This window comes from Buteo buteo, chromosome 19, assembly GCF_964188355.1.
Source record: "Buteo buteo chromosome 19, bButBut1.hap1.1, whole genome shotgun sequence".
Taxonomy (NCBI): Eukaryota; Metazoa; Chordata; class Aves; order Accipitriformes; family Accipitridae; genus Buteo; species Buteo buteo.
In genome coordinates this window covers 10,128,265-10,154,949 of record NC_134189.1, presented here as the reverse complement: position 1 = coordinate 10,154,949, position 26,685 = coordinate 10,128,265, and the positions used below count along the sequence as shown (strand labels likewise).

Genomic DNA, 26,685 nt, shown 5'->3' with positions numbered 1-26,685 from the left:
AGACTTTTAATATCAAGTGGTATGGAATGGAAAGCCAATGCACCCTTTAAAGCATAGGACTTGGATCTTATAGGAAAGGTCTCCAGACATCTGTGCTATACATACCTTATGCTGCATTGGAGTGGGGGACTCTGACATACCTGTGTGGGATTTATGGGAGAGGGACCTCACGAGGTAAGAGAAGAGTCGTGGCAGTTTATCAGCAGCAGTATTCTGCAGAAATGCACTTCTAGCAAAAGAGGAGGAGCAGGCTCTTCCCCCGCTCCCCTTTGCAGGAACAAAGTTTTAACAAAATTCTCTTCTTCTTGTGTGACTAAAACAGAAACCTGGACAGCTGTGATTCAAATGCAGGCTCAGAGATGTGCTTCACAAACACGAGTGCTGTGGTCCTCAGTGCTGCAACAGCAAAGAGCGTCTGGCCTCAGCAAGAGCAAGCACCAGTACGGCACAACGCAACAGGACTGCACCAGCCGCACAGAGATGTTTTTAGGCTGGACTCCTTTTGGTGGAAACCCTCAATAGCTCCAAGACGCTGAAGGACTTACACAGACCCTTTGTGGGGCTGTAAACACACCTCTGTGGACCTCGCTGAAAACGCTTGCTTGCAGAAGCAGATTTCTTCTTGCACTTCAGAACGAACACAGAGGACAACGAGCCCTACACGAAGCCATTAGCATTCAGCGCGGGGCCCTGCTGCTGCTCTGGAGTTCAGAGGGGAAGATCACGCACCCTTCTTATTGCCGATGACTTGTTTCCAGCAGGGATACCGCTGTTGATAAATGACTCAATACCACGGTCCAAACCCCCACGCTGTAGCTCTCTGCTCCAGGCTCCTTCTCTCCTCGTAAATGTGCAATGTCTGGGAGACAGGGCAGGAGAGCTGAGGAGTGTTTACAGCCCCACAAAGGGTCTGTGTAAGTCCTTCAGCGTTTTGGAGCTATTGAGGGTTTCCACCAAAAGGAGTCCAGCCTAAAAACATCTCTGTGCACAAGGCCCCCTCGGGCACTTGGCTGTAGCTCTCCGGGGACGGGCTTCCCTCCGATTTCTGCCTTGCTGCATTTCTGTCTTCCACTTTTTCACAAAAAAGAAGCAGGTGTTTAGCGAGGAAGAAGCAGTTAATCCTGGAGAACATAAGTAAATATAGTGATATGAAGAGCAGGCCTGAAAAAAAATAAAGAGAAAGAAAGAATGAAGGAGGTAAAAAGACCGAAAGGGAGGGGTGGGGGGAGGAATAAAAACACTTCAAAATCCAAAGTATCTGGTCATCTAGAAAGAGCGTACATCGTCTTCTGTCTGAACATACCCAGCTCTCCCCCAGGAGGTACAACAATATAACCCCACCTCTGTTCTTGGCAAACCACTTTAATTTGCTGTGTCTCCATCTGCTATCTGGAGATAGCTGCTGGCATACTTATTTCTTCATGTGATTTGATTTGCCTGGTCAGGCTGTAAACTTTTAGGCGCTGGGACACCCACGCTCTCATTCTGCTCCTGAACCATGTCTAGTAACAGTCGGGGACCCTCTGCCTCCACGAGAGCCCCCAGGAGCTACCGTGTTGGTTTTAATGTCCTGGTTCCCTTTAGCAGCACCAGCAGCAAGTCCAGCAGCTGTGGCAGTGGGATGTTGCTGAGGCTGAGGATCCTCTGAAGCTGTTAACACCAAAGCAGAGGAGAAAACATGGTTAGGGATAAACAAACTTTCATTTTCATGAGTTCTTAGCAGGGCAGGAGGGAAGAAGAATGAACAAGAAGATCAACAGCAACTGAAGGGGATGAGGTACCAAGATCTTCCAAGGACATGCAGATCTAGGCTGAGAAAAATGTTTGGGGTACCAAAAGTAAGTTTGTGATGCTCCCAGAGCAGACCTCTGAGCTAGGTGCCCAGACTTCTTGTACAGGCCCTGGTAAGCTCATTAGCTCTCTGTAACTGTTTTGTTTAAGCACTGTGAAGAGGAGGTTTGTGTCATTATTCCTAGTTTACAGATGAGGAAACTGAGGCGCGAGGAGAGATGACCAGGCCAAATATGCAGCTTGATCCAGCTACAGGCTCCCTCAAGCTGCTTCTGTTCTCTTGTGCAAACAAAGGAGAGAACCATGCTGTTCGGGGTTAGGCATGCACAACCCAAACTCCCTTTAGTTGGTTCATCAGCAACAAAAACTGCAATATCGTCAGTACTGCTAATCTTTTCTGAAGGGTATGGTTTGAAGGGATGGGTAAAAAGTTTTCTAAAATCAACTGAGTGCATTAAGAAAGGAAAAAAAATAAGATCTGAGACAAAAATTTCCAGCCAGGTCAGAAACAGAGCTAATGCTTCTACATCAGCTGAGAAGGGGCAGAGTACAATCCTGTTAAAAGATAGTCTTGTTATGATATTTAACAATTTCAAAGAGAAACGGAAGGTAAGGTGTTTTCATTTAGTCCATGGTTTTATTCTGCAGCAACGCTATGAACATAGGAACTCCCAAGCTTCTCTTGATCTCCCTGCAGAATTGTGGCTTAGAGGTTAGAGATGGAGAGCTTAGAGATGGAGGGCTGCTTGGTGCAAACTGTTCTCTCACCAGATTCTGGGTGTTACTGGTCTCTATTGTACTGGTTGTTTGGTTTCACCTAAACAGGATCAGAGCTTTAAAAACTAGTGTTCTTTTTTTTTTTTTTCCGGTATGCAAGCTGAAAAAACCAGACACATTTCTGACTTCTAGTGCAAGTCAGCTGATTCAGAACTGGCGACAGGCTTTAATTACAACATTTAACCTTCAAAACCACCATTATATCAATAACATATCATTGCCCTAGGATATTTCACAGAATGACATGTATTTTTGAAGTTACATATATATATATACACACACTCTTTTTTTCTTAGAAGGAGTTCGCTATCTACACACTGTATATATGCCAGGAAAAGCATTCATTAGTGAAGATGCAAATGCTGAAAAATGAGTGGGAAAATGAAGATGTCATTGCTAGGGCTCCACTGCTTAAAGCCAAGCTAGAAGAGGGGTATCAGTTTCCAGGTGATGCTAATGGTGCAGAAGAGGGTGTCTTACGTGAAAGGAGTCTGGGGAGCAGCAGCAGTGGGTAGCGTGTTGGAGAGGCAATGAGATTGCCTCTTCTAAAACCTCTTGACCTGAATCGCAGCTGTTTTAATGCCTGTAATACATTCTGCAATCGGGACAGGAATGAACAACCTACTCGCTGTTTACATCCCCTGTAGGTACTAGTGCAAACAACTCATTTTAATGTGGTTTTGCCTATAAACATATGACCTTGGACCAGGATATTACATACACAACATTACTCCCACAGAGAGATGTTGTGATATTGACATGCTAATTCTGGTATCCCGCCAGGGAGGTGCCGAATCCATTTTGTAGGAAAACAAAGGGAGAGGTAATTGCACAATATGCAAAGGCTTTTGTAATTTTCTTTAAAGGCTGAAGAATCCCCAGGGGTTTATTTAAGCAGGGAGACTATGGGCAGAGCCATTTGAAATGCACAGAGGTATCAGTGCAGAATGGGAAATGAACTAACCGTAGCTATAGGTCAGTGAAGGTTGCAACAGAAGAAAAAAAAAGGAAAACCCAGATAATTATCCTTTCTTTCCTAATTAACCCTTGCTTTCAGTTTCTGCCCAGCTTTCCAGCCCTGAGGGAGAATGTGTTTGCAAGACAGATGCCAGGTGATCCAGTTCAAGGTGTCCCATCACTTCTGAAGCACAAGCAAATTGCCTGAACTTGAGAATAAGTTGGCAACTACAACAAAATCTGCTGTCACTTTTTATTTTTAGATCAAGGGAACGAGGTATGTGACCACAAAGGAAACCCCACCTGCACGCTTCACTTCTAAGGCTGAGGACACTTTTTTTCTCTTAAAAGGCACCACTCCCCTATGTAAGACAATTTTGACAGGCTTTCAGAAAGTCAAGCTGCCCTGTGCAAGCCTGTGCAAACACTCTACTGAGTAATACTGAAACTTAAGTTTAGAAGCTAGCTCTTGCTGGTCTCCATAAAAGACAACCTGTAGAACTGTGCTTTTCTATGCTTTTTAACTGACCTCTGTTTTTCCTTTAAATGGTCTTATCTAGCCAAATCACTGAGTTTTTTGCTTAAATGGAAGAAAAATTCTTGTCTGACATTCTCTAGAAAACATCAAAACTTTGTCCAGAAAGAGTAACAGGCAAATGTGACTCATCATTTACCAAATCCATGTTAGGGAGGAACCAGCTATCCTGAAGGAAAAGGAGCAGTCATAGGTTGATCTAATCGCCTCTAATTCCAGTCAGTGCTTAAAATCTTCCAGCACCACCAGAGGCAGATTCTGAATTAGGAGAAAAAGGAGTTTTCATGTTGCACCCAGCCCCTGACTTCATAACATGCAAATAATTCTTACACACCACGGAACATCAGACAGAATAGCTTGAACAGGACATGAAGCAATTAATGCTACGAGCTCTTTACAGCTGTCTACTTCTCAATCAGTCCTCCTAGCCAAAGCCTCCTGCAAAAATTTCACTTTTTTTTTGCCATAGCTCAGACATGTATTCTACAGAGCAGAAAGAATGATGGGAAAATTAAATCCACACATTAGACTAAAGTGTGTCCCTGCTCAAGGAAGATGTGTTACATCCACAGCAGAGGAACAAGCAATTGATCACTGTGCATCACAGGACAGGATGGAGCTGCTGAATTAGTATTGAGCTGGAGTGTTCCTCCTCCTGCTGGGAAGCAAAGCTGCATTTCACAGATGTTGTTTATAATGAGAGACAAGATTTGTATTCATCTGCAGGTCAGGTCTTTAATGAGATTCATTTTCCTGGTCTGTAAGTCACAGTGAAATGACTACAGCTCTCCAGCAGCCAGTATATTAGTTCCTCAGCCACAGACCTTCTAAACGTCTAATGCAAAGTGCACAGCAAAGCACCCTCTTGCTTTCCCTTATCATCACTGATTCACTTGGGATATGAAACATACTGTCACCCATAGAGCCGTGAAAATGTGGAACTGGTGCATGACCGAAAAGAGCTGCTGCAGAACTGGGATGCTGCCAGAGGGTCTGTGTCTTTGAGAAGTGCTCCACTTGCCTGAAATCTTCACTAGAGAAATAAATGGCATTATTCAAAATGCTGTCCAAGGGAAGGCCTTTTCTAAGACTTTGCAAATAAAGGTTTGTTGCAAAATAAAATGAGATAAAAAACATAAGCAAAACCCCCCATCATGTAGCTGTGGTTCGATAACCTAGTACAGGACTTTGTGTTAGAGAGCTGTTAGTGCTCCTAGTGCTCCAGACTGATTATTTTAGGCAAAACTACAAAATAATGCAGTAGGAAGCTGAATTCAAGTTGCATCTTAATCCTTATCTTTCCTAATTTTTGAGTGATTTAACAACATTCTTTAATGCTGTGTTTAGGAGCTCTGATTGAGTATCTGAAAGTCATGCCTGTTTGCTGAATCCAAGTATTGTCTCTAATCCATACTTAGCCTGCAACCACTTTAATAATAGCACTTAATGCATTGTGCACCCGCACAGAGGCTTTGCATGATTCATTTTGGAGGTGTCACCCAGCGTCACCCAGTCCAACCCACTCCTCTGCAACAGCCCTGGTGTCTGGGCCATCAGGAGCCAACAGCATCGCCTGGCATCCTCCCCAAAAAGTCAAGAGTTTTCACGGGCTCAGGTGCTGAGCAGCTTTATAGTCTTCTCCTCAATCTGTCACACAAGCACCAGTATCTGACCAGAGAAGGGAGCAGGACTAGCCAACTTGGGGCAGGGAAAGGAGGAGTAGTACTGGAGCCCTAAACAAGATTATTTTAAGGTTTTACCTTAGAAAGTTCTGCCTCTTTGCATTTTAGTCTTTCATGATGTATCCTGAAGCTCCGAGGTGTGACTGACTCATGGAAAGGGACAGCCAGGTTACCTAAAATATTTTGAGACTGGCTTTTAAAGTCATTCACAAACTTTTAATGTTGTAACCGATGACAATGGCTGCACTCAAAAGGAGCTTTATCCATTATTCCAAAAAGCAAAGGAGACAGCAAAATGAAGTTGGTTAATTTTTAAATAACTCTTTTGTCATAGCTGTTTGCTCCTGTGCTGCTTATTTCTAGCGTTGGCTGAAATATGAAGTGCTGAAATACGTACAAAATAAGCTACACTATTTCTAACCAAGCCAAAAATACCCGGAAACCAAAGTTTACCAAGCAACACTGTTCTCAGTAAGTTCAGATGAAAATTAAAATCAGACTCAGCTATTAGGAATATTACTCAAATGAAATCTCCAAACCTAACAAAGTTTACTCATTGTCAGATATTCTACTCAAAACCATGGCAGTGGAGAAACTTCATGAAAAGACAACCCAGGATGTGCCTTGCATAGAAAAATACCTGGCACTGCAAATACAGAGAATCCTCTCCAGATCAAAATATGAGTTGCTTTAGATGTAAGTCATTAATAGAGCCCATGTCATTTTTCACACAGCTAACAGTTGTAGAAATAAAGTAAACTCTTAAAATCAGCTTTTGTTTTCCTTATTTTGGTAACCATGGGTATGAGAAGTCTCAGACACTTTGGGAAGTAATCCAGACTTCTTTAACCTACAGGAATAAAAATAATTAAAGAAACACCCAGGGAAATAATAATAATAATTTAATAAAAAAAAAGGCTTTTTCATTATTGTATCTTTTTTAAAGCAAGATATCCTAAAACTTTGAGGTATTCTAAGGTTTTCTCTTGCCTTCCTCCCCTCCCTACTTGTTTCTTTTAATCTTAGTTACATCAAAAATATCGATTTCAGCAGGTAGGGAAGTTCACCTTCCCTTAAAGCCCGTTAACCAAGTGAGCCTTTTACCCTTGAGGTATAGGAGGTCCCTTCTTCCTTTTCAGTCTTATTTGACATCTTCTAGTGCCCCCACAGAGGCCTTCTGCAAAAGCAAACTAAAAGCGTCCAAGCTAACAGAAAGCTAAAAACCTGGGATAAACAAGGTACCTGTGGTACCTTTGAGATTTTCTGTGTGCGTTTTTAAGAGGGCTGTCTAAAAATGAAAAGGGCATATCTCATAATAACTGAAACAGAGAACTTTCACTTCAGAGCCATCAGACATTTAATATCATAGCATTAACTATTCATTATGAGGATATATGGAACAGTTCAAAAAATGATGCAATAACTTCTTAAGATATGAAATCAAGAATACTGGAAAAAACATTCTCTTACACAGATCAACCACTGACTTACAAGTCTGCTGTCGAAGGCCAAAATGCTCTCAGCTTGCTACAGATTGTATGTGCTTATCTAGGGTCTCATAACCGTTTCTCCCAGGTTATGGGAAATGGGTTTCCCATTTTTCTCTTTTCCTCTCCTTTTTTCCCTGTCTCTCCATTGATAGTCCTCTCCTTTGTCAGCCTCAGAATGAAGAAACCTGTAATAAAGAGCTAGATGATTTAGATCATTCACTGAAGTTTCAGATCATATAACGTGTGGCATGGAACATGTACACTGAAAAGCCGCATTTTATCACTTCAAGAGATTACAGCTGTCACAGGCAAGTACAGCACAGAAGATTATTCTAGGAAGGAATATGTTACAGCAATGAAGCTGTTAGGTGTTGAAAAAAGTGGTTTATCTGTTGACAAGCAAGGTGAGAAGATGCTTAAAATTAAGTCCAGCTAAAAGCCTTGCAGAATCAAAACTTTATTGTGTTTCCAGGCATTCTTAGAGCTGTAATTATTTGTATTTCTCTTTTGTAACTTAATAAAAACCTAGCAAGTGTAAAAGAAAAGGTGTGGATTTGCTTGCAACACAATAAAGTTAAGAATTAACTGCTATTTTGTTGCAAGTACAGGAAAAATGACCTTTCTGATTATTCACGGCTCATCTTTTTCTCCCTAATAATGTAGGAATAGCTCAAGGAAGCCCGCTTTTATGGTTGATGTGCTTGTTCATATTGGAGCCCTTTGAGGATATGATACTAATTTGTAACTAGGGTTGCTCTTCAGGTTTTATATTGACATTATATATTGACATTTTATATTGACATTACTATTTAAGAAACAAAATATCCAGAAACCTCCTGGACAGCTAGTATCCCACTGTCTTGTCCCTCCAGCTGACACTGAGGTGGCTGAAGTCTCCTGTAAGGACCAGGGTCTCCATCACTTTTTCCAGTTACCTGAAGAAGACCTGACCTCCTCCCTCCTGATGAGACGGGCTGCAGCGGACACCCACTACAACATGGCCCACCTTGATCTCGAATGCTGACCCATAAGCTGCTGACGGGCTCATCACCCATCCTGTGGCAGAGCTGCACACATTGCCACTGCCCTCTCACATCAAAGGCAGCTCCCAGTGTCCTTCCTAAAAAGCCAGTACCCATCCATCGCAGCACATCCCTGTGACCCCAGTGACATCGTAGCCCTGCAGCTACTTTCAGACATCTACTTCCCCTTGTTTTCTCCCCATGCTGCCTAGAGTTCCTCTGGAGCTACTGGGTTTAATTCCCAGCACCAATACCTCTGCAAATAATTTGCAGCCCCAGTCTCTGAAAAGTGGATGTTTGCTCTTCTCCTGGGAGTACCTGGGCAACTAACACTGGACTATGCACCTTCCCACGCACCAGTGAACAGCCGTGCAGTTACAGAAATGTATCTGTTCCACACTATTGTACGTCTGTTCCAACTGCACTCTGTTTTCCCAAAGAGGTTTAAATAGATGCTTTTGCAAGCTGCTTCTGCCTCTGCCTTTTCGCCTCCTCTTGCATTTTTATGTGGGTCTTGAAACATATTCTTTGAAAAGAAATTGTATAACCCCTTAGACAAATCTCTGGTCACTCTACAAAATTAGGCAGATGATGATTGCAGCCAATCAAGCCACTGCGGTTTGCCAAAGCTGTAAAATCAGACTGCATGTGGGGTCCTGGCCACTTGCAGTTGCAAAGTGCTATTTAAAGTCATTGTTGTGATTGTTTCACCTGTAAAATGGACAACCTAGATTAAAACTGGAAGCACGTGTTTGACTGACTCACTGAGCATGACGTGCACCACTGTAGCCCATTTACAAAGGACTGCTTTCTCCGCTGTAAGAATAGGATTGTTCCCTAATCATATGATTATAGCCTGCATTTGACTTGAAGACCTGAAGGGAAAGCATACCACCCTACAACACATGAAGAAAAACTAGGAAAATCATGAAGAACCTTACAAGTTATTTCTTTTCTGTGCGTATGAATTCAAACCATAAACAGATGAAACGTTAGCACTCCCTTAAAATGCAACATATAATCTGAATTATCCTGTGGGTCTAAGGGACCTCAGTAGATCTAGTCCAACCTCCATGAGAAATTTCAAACTACAAACTGATGCAGATGCATCTTTGCAACCAGGAGGGATGTGATCTCTAATGGACATACTTGGCCATTGAAGCTGATGAAGTAAATCTTGCTATACTAGATCTTTTTCTGGTTTTGTGGGGTATTTTTTGCTCAGGGTGATGGCTCGACTGATACAAAGGATAGCTTTCCTATTGTAGCTGTATTCACTCTTGCAGCATTTTACTAGTATAGCACACTAGTAGTCCTGGTAATGTAGACGTGTCCTACAGCTAAAATTATCATTTGGTTTCACATTTGAAAAATGTAAACTTTACATACAGACGATGAAGTTTTTCTTTTATTTGGTCATCATTTGTTACAAATGAACATAATATTACTGGATTTGTACCTTAAGCACAAATGAATAATAGAAGATAAATTATCCTGAAATGACATTTTTTGGAAGTCAGGGAACAACAGCCTCATAGCAGAGAGGAAAAGGTCTATTACAAGCCAAATGTGTTTATCAAGGGATACTACAATACCCCAGGCCGTGTTATTTCAAATTAATGGGGCCTGTAAGCACACTTTTCTTGATATATCTTATTTGAATCTGTTGAAGTCATATACAGCTGTGAAGCATCATCAGAAGTGGTACTCTGCAGAGAAATCTCTGATTAAGAAGCTTCAGAATTTTCATAATTTCAATTAACTAAAATGAATGGGGGAAATCTCTAAAGCCACTTGCAAGCAGTTTGTTTTCTATAAATCCTATTTTTCTAGGAGTAAAGATCCATTAATCAGCAATGCTACATGATGAAGGAAACTAAAATCTATTAAAAAAAAAATTAGCCCTATCTAGATCTGTTCAATTACAGAAGCACAACCTTAGTACTGTGGATGTGGTTAAATATGAAAGTAGTGAAAAGGGACTAGTGATGGCAGATGTGGTAATGGAAATAAACTGTACTGCTATAAGCTGTTTTCACACTAGAGTACTAATACAGCTAGTGTGAACACAAATAAAAAAATAAAACAAAGTATTACACTTTTAACTGTTAATCACACCAGTATCTAGCCTGTGCTTAAGTAAGGCATCAGAACTGGACTTCGAGTGATTGAACAGCTTAGTGATTTTGACACTCTTCAACATCCAACATGGTTTTCAGAGCCATTTTTGGGGTATTTTTCGGGCTGTTTGCAATCTCGTTTTCATAGACTGAGCTGCCACAGTGACTCAGTAGGATTCTGCAGAGTAGTCAGTGTTAGGATCAAAACAAACAGTTGCAGGTGATGTGTCCTTGGAAAAAAGGAAAAAAACCAACCCAAGGTTTTTTTTATAATTTTCTTTTCAGAATTTCAAGCCTTTGTTATTTTTCGTACTTAAGTCCATTATTTTTCAATAAGCTGTACAGAGAAGTTGCCTTCAACAAGCACAATATCTGATGAAGACACCTATGAAGTACACTGAATGACTTGATTTCAGAGGACACTGAATCCCAATTCATCCTTTAAATTGCCCAGGAAGACAACCTAACTAATCATTCTTAATATGACTAAAAATGTTTAAATCCATAAATATTGCATAAATATGTATTCCTTGTATGCAATTTTTTGTTAGACATGTATTTTAATGCTTTTTCTAGATATACTTATCAGTATTAAATATATATACCCCTCAAGTACATGAAACTTCACAAAATTGCAGGCCTAGGAGGAGCTTGGAAAAAGTCGTCGAGACCTCACCGAGTCCCAAAGGTTTACGTGAGTAGTTTCTGATTAAAAAAAAAATAAATAAAAAATTCCCTCATATCTGTTTTTAAGAGCATTTAGTGATGGAGACTCCATAGGCTTTCTTGGAAATCACTTTCAGAACTTCATTATTTCTTGATGTCAGACTCCTCACTATAGTTTATACCCATTTTATCTTGTCCACCACAGTCACGGGGAAAGCTTCCCTTCTTTGCAAGTGTTTTACATATTGGAAGGTCTGTTATTGCATCCAATTTCTGGACCTTTGATCATTCTTGCTGCTCTCCTCTATTTTTGTGAAGAATGTCCAGAGTTTATCTTACTGAAATTCAGGACTTTTGGTCTCTCAGAGCTATTCGAAATAGCAGTAGATATCAAACATTAGCTTGCTATAGCCTTTTGACCTGTTGCATTGTATCACAGAAGAAGAGAGATGCCAGTCTTTGGCTGGGGCTTCTGGACTCCACCATAATGCATTAAATAGATATAGTTGCAGCAAGCTCCAGTGGAGCTTCAGACCGAGAATTTGAAGACATGAATTTTTCTTCTATTTCTGTCCTTGACCCTGATGCTTTTATCTCAAAGTGTCTGCTTCCTCTGCAAAACCTCCCACATGCAAAATGGTTCGTAAGAACCAGGCATTACTAATTATATTTTTCAGCTGTTTGCCTGTGCTATCATCATAGTGGTGAGCTCTAGCAAAGATTACATATCATTCAAAGTGTTTGTTTGAATTCTAAAGGACTGTCTAGTCTATTCACAGAATGATGATAAAGAATTGAAATACAAGACAGTCTGATGGCTTGTCACAGGCTGTTTGAACTGTCAGGCTGCTGGCGAACCTTGGATTTTCAGTTGCAATGGATTTCTGAAAAATATTGCAGAGACACAAGTTCACCACATTCTTGGATCTGCATTATTAACGATCTGTCCGAACTTAGTTTAGATGGAGATGAAGTCGCCTTAACAGTAGCTGGTAATTTGTTGTTTGTTACAAGAGGCAGGGGCAGGGAATCAATTAATTCATTCAGAAAAGGAATCGATTATTCCCCTAAGCATATGTTTACCCTTGTAATGAGCAGTTTATAGAGTTAGATGCTTCACAAGGACTTTGGGGAAAAAGAGGACTTCTGGCTGGATTTTAATTGCCTGTCTATTTACGTGTTTGGGATGCTTCCATCCTCTCTTCCCTTTGAAGTTAGTCCAGAGCCCTGAATGACTGTAAAGTTACAAGATAATCACTGATTGTTAAGAGACTATGCTTTCTAAAAAAATTGCCCATACTGTTTCTTCTCTATTGCCCCCCACCACCTGATTTTAAATAGAGAAACTTCTAGATAAAAAAAATGTTTAAACTTTCCAAAGACTTTTTACAACCTCCTTCACAAGAAGCTATTGAAGAAACCTGGCAACCAGCATGGGGAAAAGTCATGGCACAGTTTAAAACCTGAGTGGAGAGAATTAGACATAAGTAGCTATTTCTCACTGTTGACAGAGGTTAATACTAGAGTGACCTAGGGACCAGCCTTAGGACTGGACCGAGGACATTCAACCCACGTATTAATGAACTGAAAGGGAAGGTAAGCAGCAAGGTGACTATATCCCCTTGATTATTCTAGATTCTTGTGGCCAGTGAGGATTACAAGAAACTTTGGAAAGACCTAGCAAGCCTGGGGAATGTGCCAGATGCAATAAATCCACAGATAGCTATGTACAATTTTTGTCATTGCTGTAAATAAGGAAGAAAAATTTGCTGCTTCTCCCTAAGAACAGCTTAAATATTGTCTCAGGCTTATCATATTTTTGTTATTGCTGTTAGGCTACGTTTTCTGCTGTTTCAGCTCTCTTCAGGACCGGTAAGCATTAGTGCTAATGCAGGAAAAGAGGCTGGGGCTCAGCCCAACACAGTGGGGGGGAAAAATCTGCCTTTTCAGCAGCATTTCCTACTTTAACTATTCCATCAAACTGAAGCATAAATGATTTGTCCAAAGATCATACAAAATCTTTCACATAAGGAAAGCAGCTCTCCTGAATCTGGAGACAGCCACTTAATCATTTGGAACATCGTTCTTTTCAGCAGGGGAAAGCCATGAACAGCAACAGTCCGCTGTGTCTTTCTATACTGAGGATACCTGCAGTTCTCCCACTGCTGCTGCAATGACAGCAACACACTTGTAAAAGCTATGACAGCTTACACCACTGTATCTGACACCAGTTGCATAAGGACGTTTACACCAGACCCCAATACGTTACCCTTTTAATAGGGATTTTCTTCCTCCTCTGCTGTAGTTCACAGAAGCTCATCAACCTAGACCTGCAAGATTATATACCAAAAAGGTGTTTAACAGTGCTTAAAGCAAACCTAGAGGTGACAGCTGTGAAAAATGAAGTCATTTACAGCCAACCTACACAGGCAGTCCTGCCACTGCAGGCTGTAAGACAGAGAGGGATGGGACTCAAGGATGGGACTCTAGCAGGAGAACCCAAAGCTCTGTCACACCAGATTAGCTAACTTTCAGCCAAATAGATCTGTACTTTCCAATCTCTATTGGGATTGCTCATTACAAAATGAAAATAGTTTAGTGCTTGTTTATTTTGTTGAAATATACATTTATCTCTTATTTCTGTATTAAGGATTACTGGATTGGGTGACTGGTTCTCCAACTTTTCTGTATACGGAGCCTACATCAAAACAGAAAAAAGTTTCACAACTTCCAACCAGCTATAAATAAATAAATGGAACTTAGTCATTCCCAATGAGAAGAGAGACAGAGCCTGGAAGCGTAGAAAGCCTGTGGAAAGTAGTGCTTGACAATTGTTGTTCACTTATATACTGCCAATTTTAAACACACTTTTGCATTTTAGAAGGGCTGCTGTGTTCGTCTATTCCAGGAATAAACATTACAACTGCTTTCCTGTGCTTTTTGCAACACCATATTTCACAATGCTATTTCAACCCTGCAGAATACAGTGGTTTTACAGTTCAGGATTAAATAGCACCATTTAGAGAGCAAATATTGAGCCAAAGAACTTCAAAGCTGCAACATTCACTTATTCAGCTTTCATGTATTTAAAATAGCAACTGAAATAAAACAAAAACTAAATGAAAAAACATTATTTATTCATTTGAAAATAGGTTCTAATTAATATCCTCAAGTTTAGACTTATTTCTTCTGCTCTCTTCCACAGTACAGCATAAAAAAAATTGCCAAACCTTCAACTCTTGCCTTACTATACTGAGCTAATGCCCTCTGGAGCAGAAACTATTGGACTGTGTAAACCTGAAGTTTATTAGTTAATGCATTGCAACAGACAGTCATTGCTTTCCTCTCCTACAGAGTAAAAACTCTTTCTGCTGCCCTGGCCATAAAGATAGCTTTGCTGTAAGAATCACAGATATGAATAGTGAAACTATTTAACACTCTCCCTGATATTTTCCCCTAATATTTCTGAAGAAAGGGAAGCACTCCATCTCACAGAAATAGAATAGAAAAGAACAAAGGTTTTGCGAAGACTTGCCCTCCTGTAGACACTTGGCCTGGTTATCAACTGACACAATGCTATGTGGAAACAGTTGCCTGAAGACACTGTGGAAAATAGAGCGCAGATTGCAAATACACCAACCTTTGAGGCCTAATAGCTCATGTTTCTCTGGTGTAGTCACATAACTTTGGGGAAACTGTCTTTAAGATACTACCACTACTAGCACAGGTATGGAGACAACAAGACCTTCTATATGCTACTCTAGCAAAACACAGATAAGATGTTGAGTAAGTTGCAGTTCTCACCTTGGTGGACAAGACATTAATCTCCCAACTGTCTCAGGCAGGAACACAGAGCTCATTTTTGCTGTCGTGTTTTTTGGGGGCATTTCTGTGTTTGTTTTTTGTTTGTAGTGTGTGGTTTTTTGTTTTGCCTTTGCAAAAGAAGGGGAAGATTCCCATGGCTATTTCCATACATGCTTATCACCTGCCCCTCAAAGCCAAGTACATTCATTTAACTCCTCATTACAAAGAAAGTGTTTGGATCAAATTGTCCTGAATTCTTCAATTCTCAAGAGGAAATCCTTATATATTAGGTATCAGTTGTGATAACAAAGATGTCTGATGTGATCCATTTATGTAGAACTCATCTGGGAGAAAAATTTCATCAGTTCTTGTTGTTATACTAACCCTGCCAAGGATACACTGATGGAGGTATCAATTTTTAACCACAAAATTGTTTTGAAGTCCAGGGATCAGGGAAATTCCTACCTCTTATTAACTGGTGATCAATGGTCCATGAGTAAGATAAATTACCCTCTCTCTCTTTCTCTGAAAAGAAAGCAAAGTAACTAAAAAAAAAATAAAAAAAAAATCAACTGTGCTAGATGTTACTCTGCCTATTTACATATACAGAAGTTTCCCCCAGGCTACAGGGGATTATTCCATTTTAATGAAAGAGCATACAAAGCATACATCCCAACTTTAAAACAGAGAACAGAGAGACAGAACAATCAATCAATCTACCATTACAGGTAGATGAATTCGCAAACACAAGGAAAATCTCCCTGACTGAATTTCCCATTATGACAAAAGAAAGGCTGGAAAAAACCCCAACTACTGATAACATGTTAAAAAGTGAACAGTGTTTCTTACTATTAACCTGTCAAAAGATAAATTTAGTGTAATTTCAAAACCTCTGTAAGACAAGCTTTATATTTTTATTTAGTCAAATACTTTAATAGGTCGACTCTCTTACTAGCTATTAGCCTTTATCACTGCTGCTCTTACACTAAATAAAAAAGAAACTTGCTACCCTCTCAGTATGCATCCACAGCAAGTATCATTGTTTTTCTTAATAGACTGCTGCTATCAAGAATGACAAAGGCAGCTTTAGACTGCTGCTTTCACCCATCAGCTTTTTAACAGCAGAACACAGAACATTTGAACAAATATTCTAAATCCTCAGTAAATGAATGACACCACATGACCGGTTGGTAGGTGTATCCTAGCACATATACCTACTACTTGGCAATGGTTTGAACGTTTCCTTGGGAGAGGACCCAGTAGAATACACTTTTTTCTGTAGAAGGTTTACACTAGACAGGTCAAGCTCATGTTGCCTCTTTCAAATCATCATTTCCTCACTCTGGTAAGTTGTCACTACATGAAAAGAACAAGCTGGCTGAAACCTTTTTTAAAAGGTGACAGTTTTCTGCCTAGATGGCCATGAAATTATTGATGGGTTTTCACAGCCACCAGCAGGAAAAATGCATTTGGAAGTCCACAATGTGCCGCAGCTGCTCTCTGCAGCAAAAATGCTTGTGCGAGCAGCAGGCAGCTCTGCATTGACACAGCCCTCTGCTTCACAGCAAAACTCCAGTTCAATAGAGCAGCATTTCTCAGTCCAAATGACTGAGGAGCAACGGACACCTAAGCTTTTCTGGAAAAAAAAAATAATTAAAATTAAAAAATAAAAAAATTCATAGAGCATGTTGCATCTATCATTTCAGAGCAGTAAGGCAATAAACATCTTCAGCGTGAACACACAAAAGCATTACAGAACACTAAGTCAAAATATTAATGACAAGAAAAGCCAACAAGTTTCAGTCATTGGGATCATGGGTTATATCTCAACAAATGCACACACAAATCTTATTAAAATACCAAATGCTTGGGAAAACAGGCTGGTCTGCTGAACACAAAACCTGAATGTAGCACCTTTCTTTGCCTTAGCACTTCAACAACTACTGTCCTTCACCCCCCCAGTCTGAAGCTCAGGTGTTTATGAACTTGGCTTATAACTGTTATTGAAAAGTGTTTTGTCTCCAACGGAAATTGTGAAGAAATGAGCTCAAAATAGAAAATGGTCTATGAAAAACTACTCAGTCACTATGGATCTTATTTTTATATCCTTCACTTGCCTGCCTTGTTTGTTGGTGCAAAATTCCAAAACACTGCAAAGCCTACTCCAGCTCCTCTCTGGCTTCTAGGTCTGTCGTTTTACTGTTCTGCATTACAGCTTATCTTTTAAATCCTGATCTTTACTATGCTGTTTTGTCTAGTTAATTAAAAATAAGATGTCTGTTGCTGACTCATCCTGCTATTAAAATGTCTAGTCTTGGAGGGGTGCATTTGCAGAGGTATATTTTGAATTATACCGTATCACAAGTAACAAGAAAATTGGAGTCACAAGGCCAACTACACTGTAAAAAGCAGTAAGACCACAACACACATGATGCCTTCTATTTCTGCCAGCAGCATGATGTATTAACCATCAACAGTTCAGTACTTAAAGGACCTTGCAGGTTTAAGAAAGTTATCTTGCTCCAAAGCTTGAATAGAGTCATTTACATACTTCCTACCAACCTGTAGCATTATGAGAGAAGCAGTCAAAAGGGTGTCAAGGACTCAAACAACGTGCAGGTTAAAACACTTGTGTTGCATCCACATTATTTCAGGATAGCACCAAGGATCTCTGTGGCACCACCGATATTACTGTATTTTGCAACCACTTTGTCTTCCAGTAGCTTTCAGGAAAAAAAAACATGGAGAAAGTAAATCATATTAGTCCAATCTTACAACTACTCTTGGTATATTTGATGTGAAGAAAAGCAGTAAAGAGATAAAGCATCTGACAAAAAAAAGAAATAGGACATACTACTGTAATATTTAAAGCGGAGAACAACCCTGTAGTAGCAAGGAGATAGGATGGAAAAAGTCTTTCTTTTACTTAATTTCTCTTCAGTCTTTCCTCCTGTGATTTTAATTCCTCCTTTCTTGTTATAGATGACAGACAGCCTTAGATGGAGTAATTTGTAGTAACATCAACAAACAAGTTTTCTGCCTACTTTCTAGCCACCTATTAAAGAGAAAGCTGTGACGGGGTAAAGTACAGCTTTTGAAAGCTGTGCATTCAGGAAGGGCAGATAAAATGAGAGAATGGGAGCACATGTCACAGGTCAGCTCTGGCATGTGAAGAACAAATGCAGCTGACAGAATGTGATCTTTAGAAACCACTCAGGGAGATTTTGACATTAATTTGTAGTACATTTCACACACTGTATATCTCTGTAGATCTCACCTCCGACAGTAAAAAAAACCTTCAATCCCAACCTCTGAGCTTTGCAAATTGGGAACAAGGGAATTCTCTTTTCCCCAAAGCAACCATCTGCTAAGTAAGTGCCAATTTATTATTTTTTTTTTTTTTAAAACAGATAAGAGAGAATGGCCAATATATATTTAGCTGTTTATAGTGAGAACACAGCCTTAAAAGCACCTCCTTATTAAGTATACAGGCTATGCAGCTTTACTGATGTAGGCTGGGTCTTGTTTCTTTCAAGTTATCATTTAATATGGCTTTGTAAATATTTAAGTTTATAGCTATCTTCAGAAATGTCATTAATTTATAAGCTTCTCTTTTGTTCTTACATTTTAAACCTCTAAAACTAGAAATCGGTGTGCTTCCCATCTGCTTCATCTCTCTTTTTAAATACACTCTTCTGTGCTTTTGAGGTTATTGATACTGACTGCAAAACACACACACAAAAAACCCTTCAAGGTGTGTCAGGTCCTGAGAGATAATCCTTCAATCAGCTTACAGACCAAGTGCACAAAAAAAGAAGGAATGAAATTAAGTTTTCCTATTGAGAAGTGAAACACAGAGAGGTTTGTGCATAGTCACAAAACAAATCTGTTGCTGTTGCATTGATCCCAGTTCTAATGATATCTCATCTAATGCTTCAAAAACTTAACCATTTCCTGCCATATACTATTTATTCCTACTGTTCAGGATTTGTCTACATGTAGATGTTGGTATCGGGTGTAGGACTAGCTTTTCACAGCAATTTGTCAAAAGTATATTTAGGAAGTATCCTTCGGCACAACTGTTCTTATATAATAGATAAGAACATACAAACATTGGCTACATTTTTTATTTCAAAATAATGTAAAAGATAAGTTTCTGTTGTAAAAGGTAAAGTTACACCTTTGCTTTATGCAAAGGAGCAATGAAAGAAAACTCAGAAGCATTCTTCTTTTAGGAAGCTTCTTAAAGCACATGGAGGACAAAAAAAAAACCCCAAACAAATAAAATATATACAGGTAACAAGAATAAACTTCTGGAAAGACTTTTGGAACCTAACATTAGAATTTACTTGCTCTTTCTAGAAGGCTACCATGTTATGATGGCCATAGCTCTTCCACTATAAGGACCAATTACTGTTTAACAGTCTTTAACAATAGCAGCTATCCTCACTCTCCCCATGCTAAGAGACAGATACTGGGAAGTCTTCTGCTTTGCAGAAAATGAATTTGGTAATAACAACCCCATTCAGATATCTGTATTTATCTTAGTCCTAATTAAATGTTTACAACTGCCCTGTGCTACAGTGGACTGTAGCATGAAACTCAATTAGGAGACACTACAAAAGTCTAGGGCATCATGCAGCTCTCCCAGGGCTATCACCACTCTAAACACAAACCAAGTTGAATCATTACATAGAGACATACAAATACTCTTTTAGTTTGATGGCTGCACTGAGAAGTTGGCCAAAAAAAAAAAAAAGAAAAAGAAAAATTGTGTCAACCTGGAACATAGCTGTTGGCTTTCCACTGAAAATAAATAAAAAAGAAATGAGTGGTTTGGATATTTTTGTCACAATATGCTGCCACTCTAAATAGGATACATTTCTTAATTAAGTGTATTCCAAAAAAAGAAAGAGGAAGTATAACTTCATTTCCATGAAAAGTTACATACTTTTCAAGACTTCCCACCTCCAAACACTTTTGAGGCAAAATAGTTAAACATTGCTCCAAATTAGAAAATGGTTTCTTTGAAACAAAAGCTTTGGTAAACAAACTGAAGCTTCTTTTGAATATGCTGAAGAATTACTTTCAGTTAGAGGAAAACGATAAACACATACAAAGGAATGTTTCAAAGCTAAATAATTTTATATATGCACCAAACTTGAGTTTATTGTTGGTCAATAAATTATTTTTGAGATTGACTTTTGGATCCTTCACATTTATGCTTAGCTTGAGACAAATGAAAGAAGTTTTCCTTTAATGAATTTTAAGTTTGATAGATGAATTGAGACATGCAGTCTATTGTGGTTTTGGCACACTGTCCTGCCTCTCAACTTTAATGGCCCTGAGATGAACCTCAGAGCATGAAAAGGAAAGCCTCTATTCTTAATTTTGAAAAGTTGCAAAATGATGTGGAAAACAGGAACTCACTGAAAAGTACAAAACCATCCTTTATTCTGTAGCAGCCTGCAATATCCTGAAAACAGAGACATTCTCTACGACACAGGAGAACGGAGGCATGCACACAGGTGCTTTCCAAATGCAATTTGAAGAGTGAAAACTCAAGAGATTCCAGGACTTCCATTTGAAGGAAGGCTCTCCAAATGAACATTAGATCACAAGACCAAGCAATGGTATCTAAATGCAACTTTTCCTAGTTTAAAATTATTAGAAACATTGTTTTGATTGCTAAAGGCAGGGAGAGAGGAGCACTGCTCCCAGGAAAAAAATGCTCATTCACTTCCTGAGCAGGCAAACACTGTATGTTTTTGAAGCCTTTCAAGGCACTACATGACACAAAGTGCTTTCCAAATAACTCATCTAGTAAGTTCATGGCATAACTCAGTTGAAAGCTGTCAGATTAGGAATAAAACAAAAATATTTTGAGGAACAGCTTTCCTAATATAATTTTCTCAAAACTGAGAGAAACCATCAAGTGATGTAATTGAAAAAAATGCTTTCTTGGGCCAACTTCCTTTTGGAAGGGAGATTAGAAATTCATTTCTTCCAAAATATCAGCCATAGACAAATATTAGGAAGAGTCTTTACATGTATAGATGAATTTGGTTAGCCAGTCACTGAGGAATGTGAAAGGAACCTGCATTCTGAACTTTAGCTAGTATTTCCTCCTACAGAAAAGCTGTCCATTTAAAAAAAAAAAAAAACAAACAAAAAAACAGTAAGATGAACACAGGAACTGAAGCACACACATCAGTGTGATGGCCAGTGGCAACTATTTGAACTGTTTTGGTATTTATGATGAACATGTCCTTTTCTCCAATATTTGGCTGAAAGGTTGTGCATACAGCATTAGAAGTCCCTGTTTTCAAAGTTCAGCACAGAAAAATGAAGGGGTTTTTTAAGCTTTTTTTCCATATTTATAGTTTTCCCACTTTGACATACCTGCACTTTCAAAGAAAAAAATTTATATTTTAAAATAAATCATATGAAACAACTCAAGCAATTGGAGCTAAATGTCTCCCGACAAGCAAAGTTATAAAAGGAAGTTCTGACAAAGTCACCATAAAGATGCAACAAGAGTAATGAATATATATTTCTGTATAACTTTATTTATACTTCAGCTGTGCTTTCTCTAAGTAATTATTTCAGTTTCTTTGATGAAAAAGAGAATAAATTACTTTAGTCTTCATAGGTAATGGGAGGCACATCCCTCTATCTACAGACTGTCTCTCAGACTTTAACATGAGGAAGAGACCTTCAACATTATGCATTACCATTTAAGCAGGAAATGCAGAGAAGATGACCACAGAATTAATCAAACCCTCTTTTAAATGGATATAATTAAAAAAAAACACACACAGAAAAACAACTTCATATATTTAGTTCTCAAAGCAGCTTCCATTTCACATTTAAGTCTAAGTACCTGAACATTTCAATCACTGTACATGTGAGCTGGAGCTTAGATGCCTTCAAGGCAAAAAAAAAAAGTTGTAGCCAGAGATTAATAAAACACAGGAGTAGAAAGGGAAATAAAACTCTACATTCTCATATCGCACGATTCAAGTTTATTCCATTCATTCTTGCAACACAAACTTAAAAATACAGTATCATTTAGCATTCTGATGTCTATGAACCATGATAATGATGAACCCAACTGTGTCAAAACAGTTAACAATGGTGAAAAGAGGAAGTCAAATATCAAAATGCACAGAGCACTAATTTTCTTCCATCACTGCGTAGAAAGATGATTGTTTATCCATTTACAAAATATAATTAAGACAAGTTCATTTTGAAATTTTGCATGCAACACTGCAATTGCTTGACCTAGGACACTCCATTCTTACCAGCCTCTTCTGCAAATAATTCAATGTTGTGTTCAAGGATAAAGCTCCATTTAACTACCATTCTCCTTTTCCCATTTGCTCCCCCTCAAGAAAAAGAAGCAGAAGGTACAAAATCCAAAATATACTTAAGGTTATAACTTATTCAACACAAATTTCAAAAGGAAAAGCTTTAAGAAGAGTGGATTTCCAAGTATATGTGATTCCAGTCTGACAAAGTATGTAAATTCTGTTTACAGAATGTAAAATAAGTTACAGTTTGGTATTTTCACCTAGTTAGGACCTACTCAAAGATAGAGGCAGCCACCCATTATTTTTTTCCACAATATAGCTAACAAGAAGGGTACAAATGCACTAGCCCAGTTTCTAGACAATTACAAAAGCTTAAGCTTTTATTATGACTTTTTTTTTTTAAATCCTGGGCAAAATGATCAGTCACCTCTTATGTAGTACAAAAAGCAAAAAAGTATTTCTTCTTTATGAGCCAAACATTAAATGCCATCTTTTAACTATCTCGAAAGGCATCTTGGGTATATATTACAGCCAAATTGACACTTGTCTCACTGAAGTTTGTTTACGTTCCACCACCCCACCCCCACCCCCCCACCTCAAGTGAAGTAAGAAAAAATAAGGTGTCCACGTAATTGTAGAAAAAGGGAGGCAAAATTGCCTCGGTGAATCACCAGAAGAGTTAGTACAAAGATGATGTTTCTTTACTACAATAATGCTCACTTAAATGAGAGTTGAGGGGCAGGGCAGGAAAGAATACAGAGGAAAAAAAACCCAAAACACAACTATGGCCAACTTGACACTAATCAACACAAAATACTTGAATGATCAAGTTTTCCACATAAAAACAGATTGCAGTTTTCTAGGCTAGTATTTTAATAGTTAAGTATTTAATAGCATAATATGGAGGCAGATTTATGCCAAAGATGGTTACTTTCATAGCTGAATAAAGAGTTAAACCTATAGTCTGTGTTCACACTATTACAATGACATGACAATCCAGCACTGATCAGAGATAAAAGAGTTCTCTTTAAATAGTCATTAAAAGCATTGTTCATCAAACATACTTCTTTCATCAGCAGCTCACCAATTGATTTATCACTGATTTCCAACCCTTCTGCTCTTTCTTGCCACCCATCTCCAAGAAGCAAAGAGTAATTGCACTGTACAGTTTATGGCCAGAGTTGATTGTTTTCTCTATCGCTTTTCTTACAGGATGTGTACACGTAAATCTGTTTCTGCCCTCATTTTACAGTCTAAATGCAAGGCCTTTTATAGCTGAGACATTCAATCATAACATGCAACATGATTCAAGTAAAACTAAGTCTCCGTTAAATATGAGTGGTAGTCACCAGCCTACTTCTACATATCCTCTCAATTTCAACAGTGATACCAAAATAATATCAGCTACTTTCGTTGAAGAATTCAGCATGAGACATTATATACATTTGTTTTCTGTATTGTGTATGTTATCAGAAAGTTTGAAATCTGTATTCCAAAAAAGAGGAAGATGTATAGTCTGCAGTATACACTTTTCTGTTATAAAACCTGTTCAGTTTCGGGTGAACCAGCAGTCTAATGAAAATTTTCAAGATGAAAGCCAAAAGCTCAGACATTCCTGAGGACCATAAGATGTGACGGGAATCCCTACATCATTAAATTCCTTCCCACAAATTATCAAGGCTGTCATAGTACTGTCACACTTACTGGTATAGTAAATCTTATCTAAAAGTCAATGGTTAATGTGGTATGGTTGCACTGGGAACTTTCAGAATAAGTCCCATGCCTTAACAAAATTTAAGAGGTTCATTCAGCCAACAATGAAACACCAATTCAAAGATATGCACAATTAAATGCCTTTTTTTTTTTTCCCCTCCAGTAGTTAGAGCAAGTTAAGACTTCTACTTGTACATCTTCCTGGTCCTAACACCTGAACTTAGAAAGCTTACATGTATTTTAAGTTTACCAGAAGAGTTTAGCAACAATATTCATCTGATATGAATGTCTAAATAATTACTGTTCGTTTTCCACATTTGACTTGATTATCCTTGCGTACCAAACAGCCTGTAGCTTTTGCGTGTGTCTATAAATTTTATGCTGACATGGTGAGTAAAGAAATTCCATCTTACAATCCTTTTGGAAATAACTACAGTGACATTTTGAACTCTCTCAAAACCAGTTGCTTAAAATGTCTGTCCTGGACTAGAACAAACATGGGAAAGAAAAACCTCAAATTCAAGCATCCAAAAGTACCTTGGCAGATATTATGGAGTGTAATGTCACCATGCCTCAACTGATTTTTCCTGGTTTACTCAAGAGTCAGAAAAACATTAGTGTGATATCCAATTAGTCAATATAAAGAACAGCTCCAATAACTAGTATCAAAAGTCCTCAAAACTGCAACGTAAGCTTTAGGCAGAAGAAGAATAAAGCTACCCACTGAGAGAAAAGAGAGAAAAGCAACTCAGCCACCTACATTACTACACTTCAGATTATGGCAGATACTAATAGCATTGGACTATTGTCTCCTTCACAATTAGTTTCAGGTACATAGCACAGTACTTCCATCTAAAGGAATCTTTCAACAAAAATCTTAGTACTAACCTAAGGAGGTTTACAAGCCAAAAAATCAAGATCATGGTCTGTCTTCCTTCTTCCATTTTCACTAGAAATGGGAAGAGATTGTGCACTGAAAAGAAGTCCTAGAGGGAGACTGTTCATAATAGTTTTCAACCCTCTCCAGATTATCTTTGACACAAGCCCCTAACTAGTCTGATTCATAAAGAATTTCCCTCCCCCCGAAGTATTTAGCTGAAGAAGCTGGAAGATGCAAAGAGTGACAGACAGGCAGCAGTGTGAGGCCACAGGAGAGACATATAAGATAACAGTCCATCCGTCACTGAAGAAGAGTTTTGATTGCCTGGTTGTCAGTGGCTTCAAAGGCAGTTAGTCCATCTGGGCCTTTCACAGTCTTATCAGCACCCTGTAAAGACATTGAGAAGGACTGTCAATTCATAAAGGCAGGCTGTATTAGTATTAAATATGTCACAACAGTTACTTACATTGGATAACTACATTGATTACATACAACTTTTTAGTACAGTGCATTGTTTTAATTTAGAAACCAAACAGGCAAGATTTATGTACAAAAGTATTAGGCACGTAGCTGATCTAAGTTTCAAACTTTATACTTTAGAACTAGAAAAAAAAGTCACATAACTTGTCACACAGCAAGTTGCAAGATCATCAAATTATCAATTAACCTTGGATAGAAACAGAAGGAATTTTTTCTTGTTAGTTTCCAGCAACTACTCTTATGAATGCAAGAATTCAGTGTTACACACTTCTATGAAATCTATGGTGCAACAAGCTTTTTCACATGCTAAATTAGGTAATGTCTGGAAGAACTTACTTACTAACAAATCATACTATTTTCTTTCTATATCGTAAAAGACTACATCCATCTAGGATTGTGCTTCTCTCCCAGTTTGAAAAAATCGCTATTGCTACATAGAAAAAAACCCCACCACAAAATCATTCCAAGTCCAAAACTGATCAAGTTTGTTTGTTTACACCTAAAAGGCAACAAAACAGAAAAGGGAGGCAACAGGAGGGTAGAGGATAACAGAAATGCACCAACTAGACAAACTGCAGAATAGTAAGCACAAACACAGCCTCAGTGCCAGAATTATGGAAGGAGAGCAGAAGAGAAGCAAAGAGTGATTAACTAGTCATGTTTGCTTTGAGCACTGCGTAGTCATATACATAAAAGGGAAAACTCAGACTAAATTATAAATAGGGTAGTTAAAGGGATAAAAGTTATTAGAGAACACAGGACTGACTACAGAGATAGACATGTTTCTTGAAAATAAGATTAGATTCCAGAATAACTCTTCTTGAGAAGATATGCAAGTCTCACTAAAAAATGTGTATTTGCTCCATCAAATGATAGGAAAAACACTGTGGGTACAGACACACTTTGTCAAGAGCATGTTCTGCAGAGGTTTGTCTTTAGTTTATGTATAAACTCTCTGCAGATTAAGTACAAATCTCTTCTCAATTACATTACAAGGAAGGAAGTGCACAGATTAATAGTTACTATTAAGGACATACAATAGTTTTCTAAGAACATAATGGAGCTAGAATTTCCAGACCTTCTTTACTGATAAAAGATTATACACATAAAACTTCCCATTATAACTATTTCTAACAATCTAATATAAACTGGATCTCATCCTCTGCTCTCATTACGTGTAAATATTCAATCTGCCATTCTAAACAGATGGTTTTACAGTGGTTTCCAAGGCAGCAGTGCCCATCTTGTGGTCCACTGGCCAAACTGATCTTGTTGGAGCTGTTCATCTTCTGTGCAGCCCCTAGGGACCCTCAGTGCAAGACATGAGCTGAACAGACTGTTTTGTTTGGTGGCAATAAGCTGTGGGGCAGGGAGACAGTCTGCTGCTGTCAGAGAAAGAGCCTGGGAAAATAAAATTGTCTTGAGAACTCCAGTAAAGAATTCAGAGAGGAATAC

The 26,685-nt window shown here is 38.6% G+C and overlaps 1 protein-coding gene and 1 long non-coding RNA gene across 5 annotated transcripts in view; both read right to left on the bottom strand.

The window, feature by feature from the left end:
* Window positions 1-4,528, bottom strand: part of LOC142041760 (uncharacterized) — a 46,277-nt gene extending 41,749 nt beyond the window's left edge. For all 4 annotated transcript variants that reach the window (XR_012653545.1, XR_012653544.1, XR_012653542.1 and 1 more), the window contains exon 1: window positions 141-4,528. This is a non-coding gene — a long non-coding RNA (uncharacterized LOC142041760). The remainder of the gene's footprint in view (window positions 1-140) is intronic.
* A 17,326-nt stretch (window positions 4,529-21,854) lies between these two features.
* The window catches only part of MTPN (myotrophin), a 40,168-nt gene continuing 35,337 nt past the window's right edge, over window positions 21,855-26,685 (bottom strand). Inside the window, exon 4 of the mRNA XM_075050904.1 lies at window positions 21,855-25,137. Within this exon, the coding sequence (XP_074907005.1) occupies window positions 25,051-25,137 (87 nt within the window). The 3' untranslated portion in view covers window positions 21,855-25,050. The remainder of the gene's footprint in view (window positions 25,138-26,685) is intronic.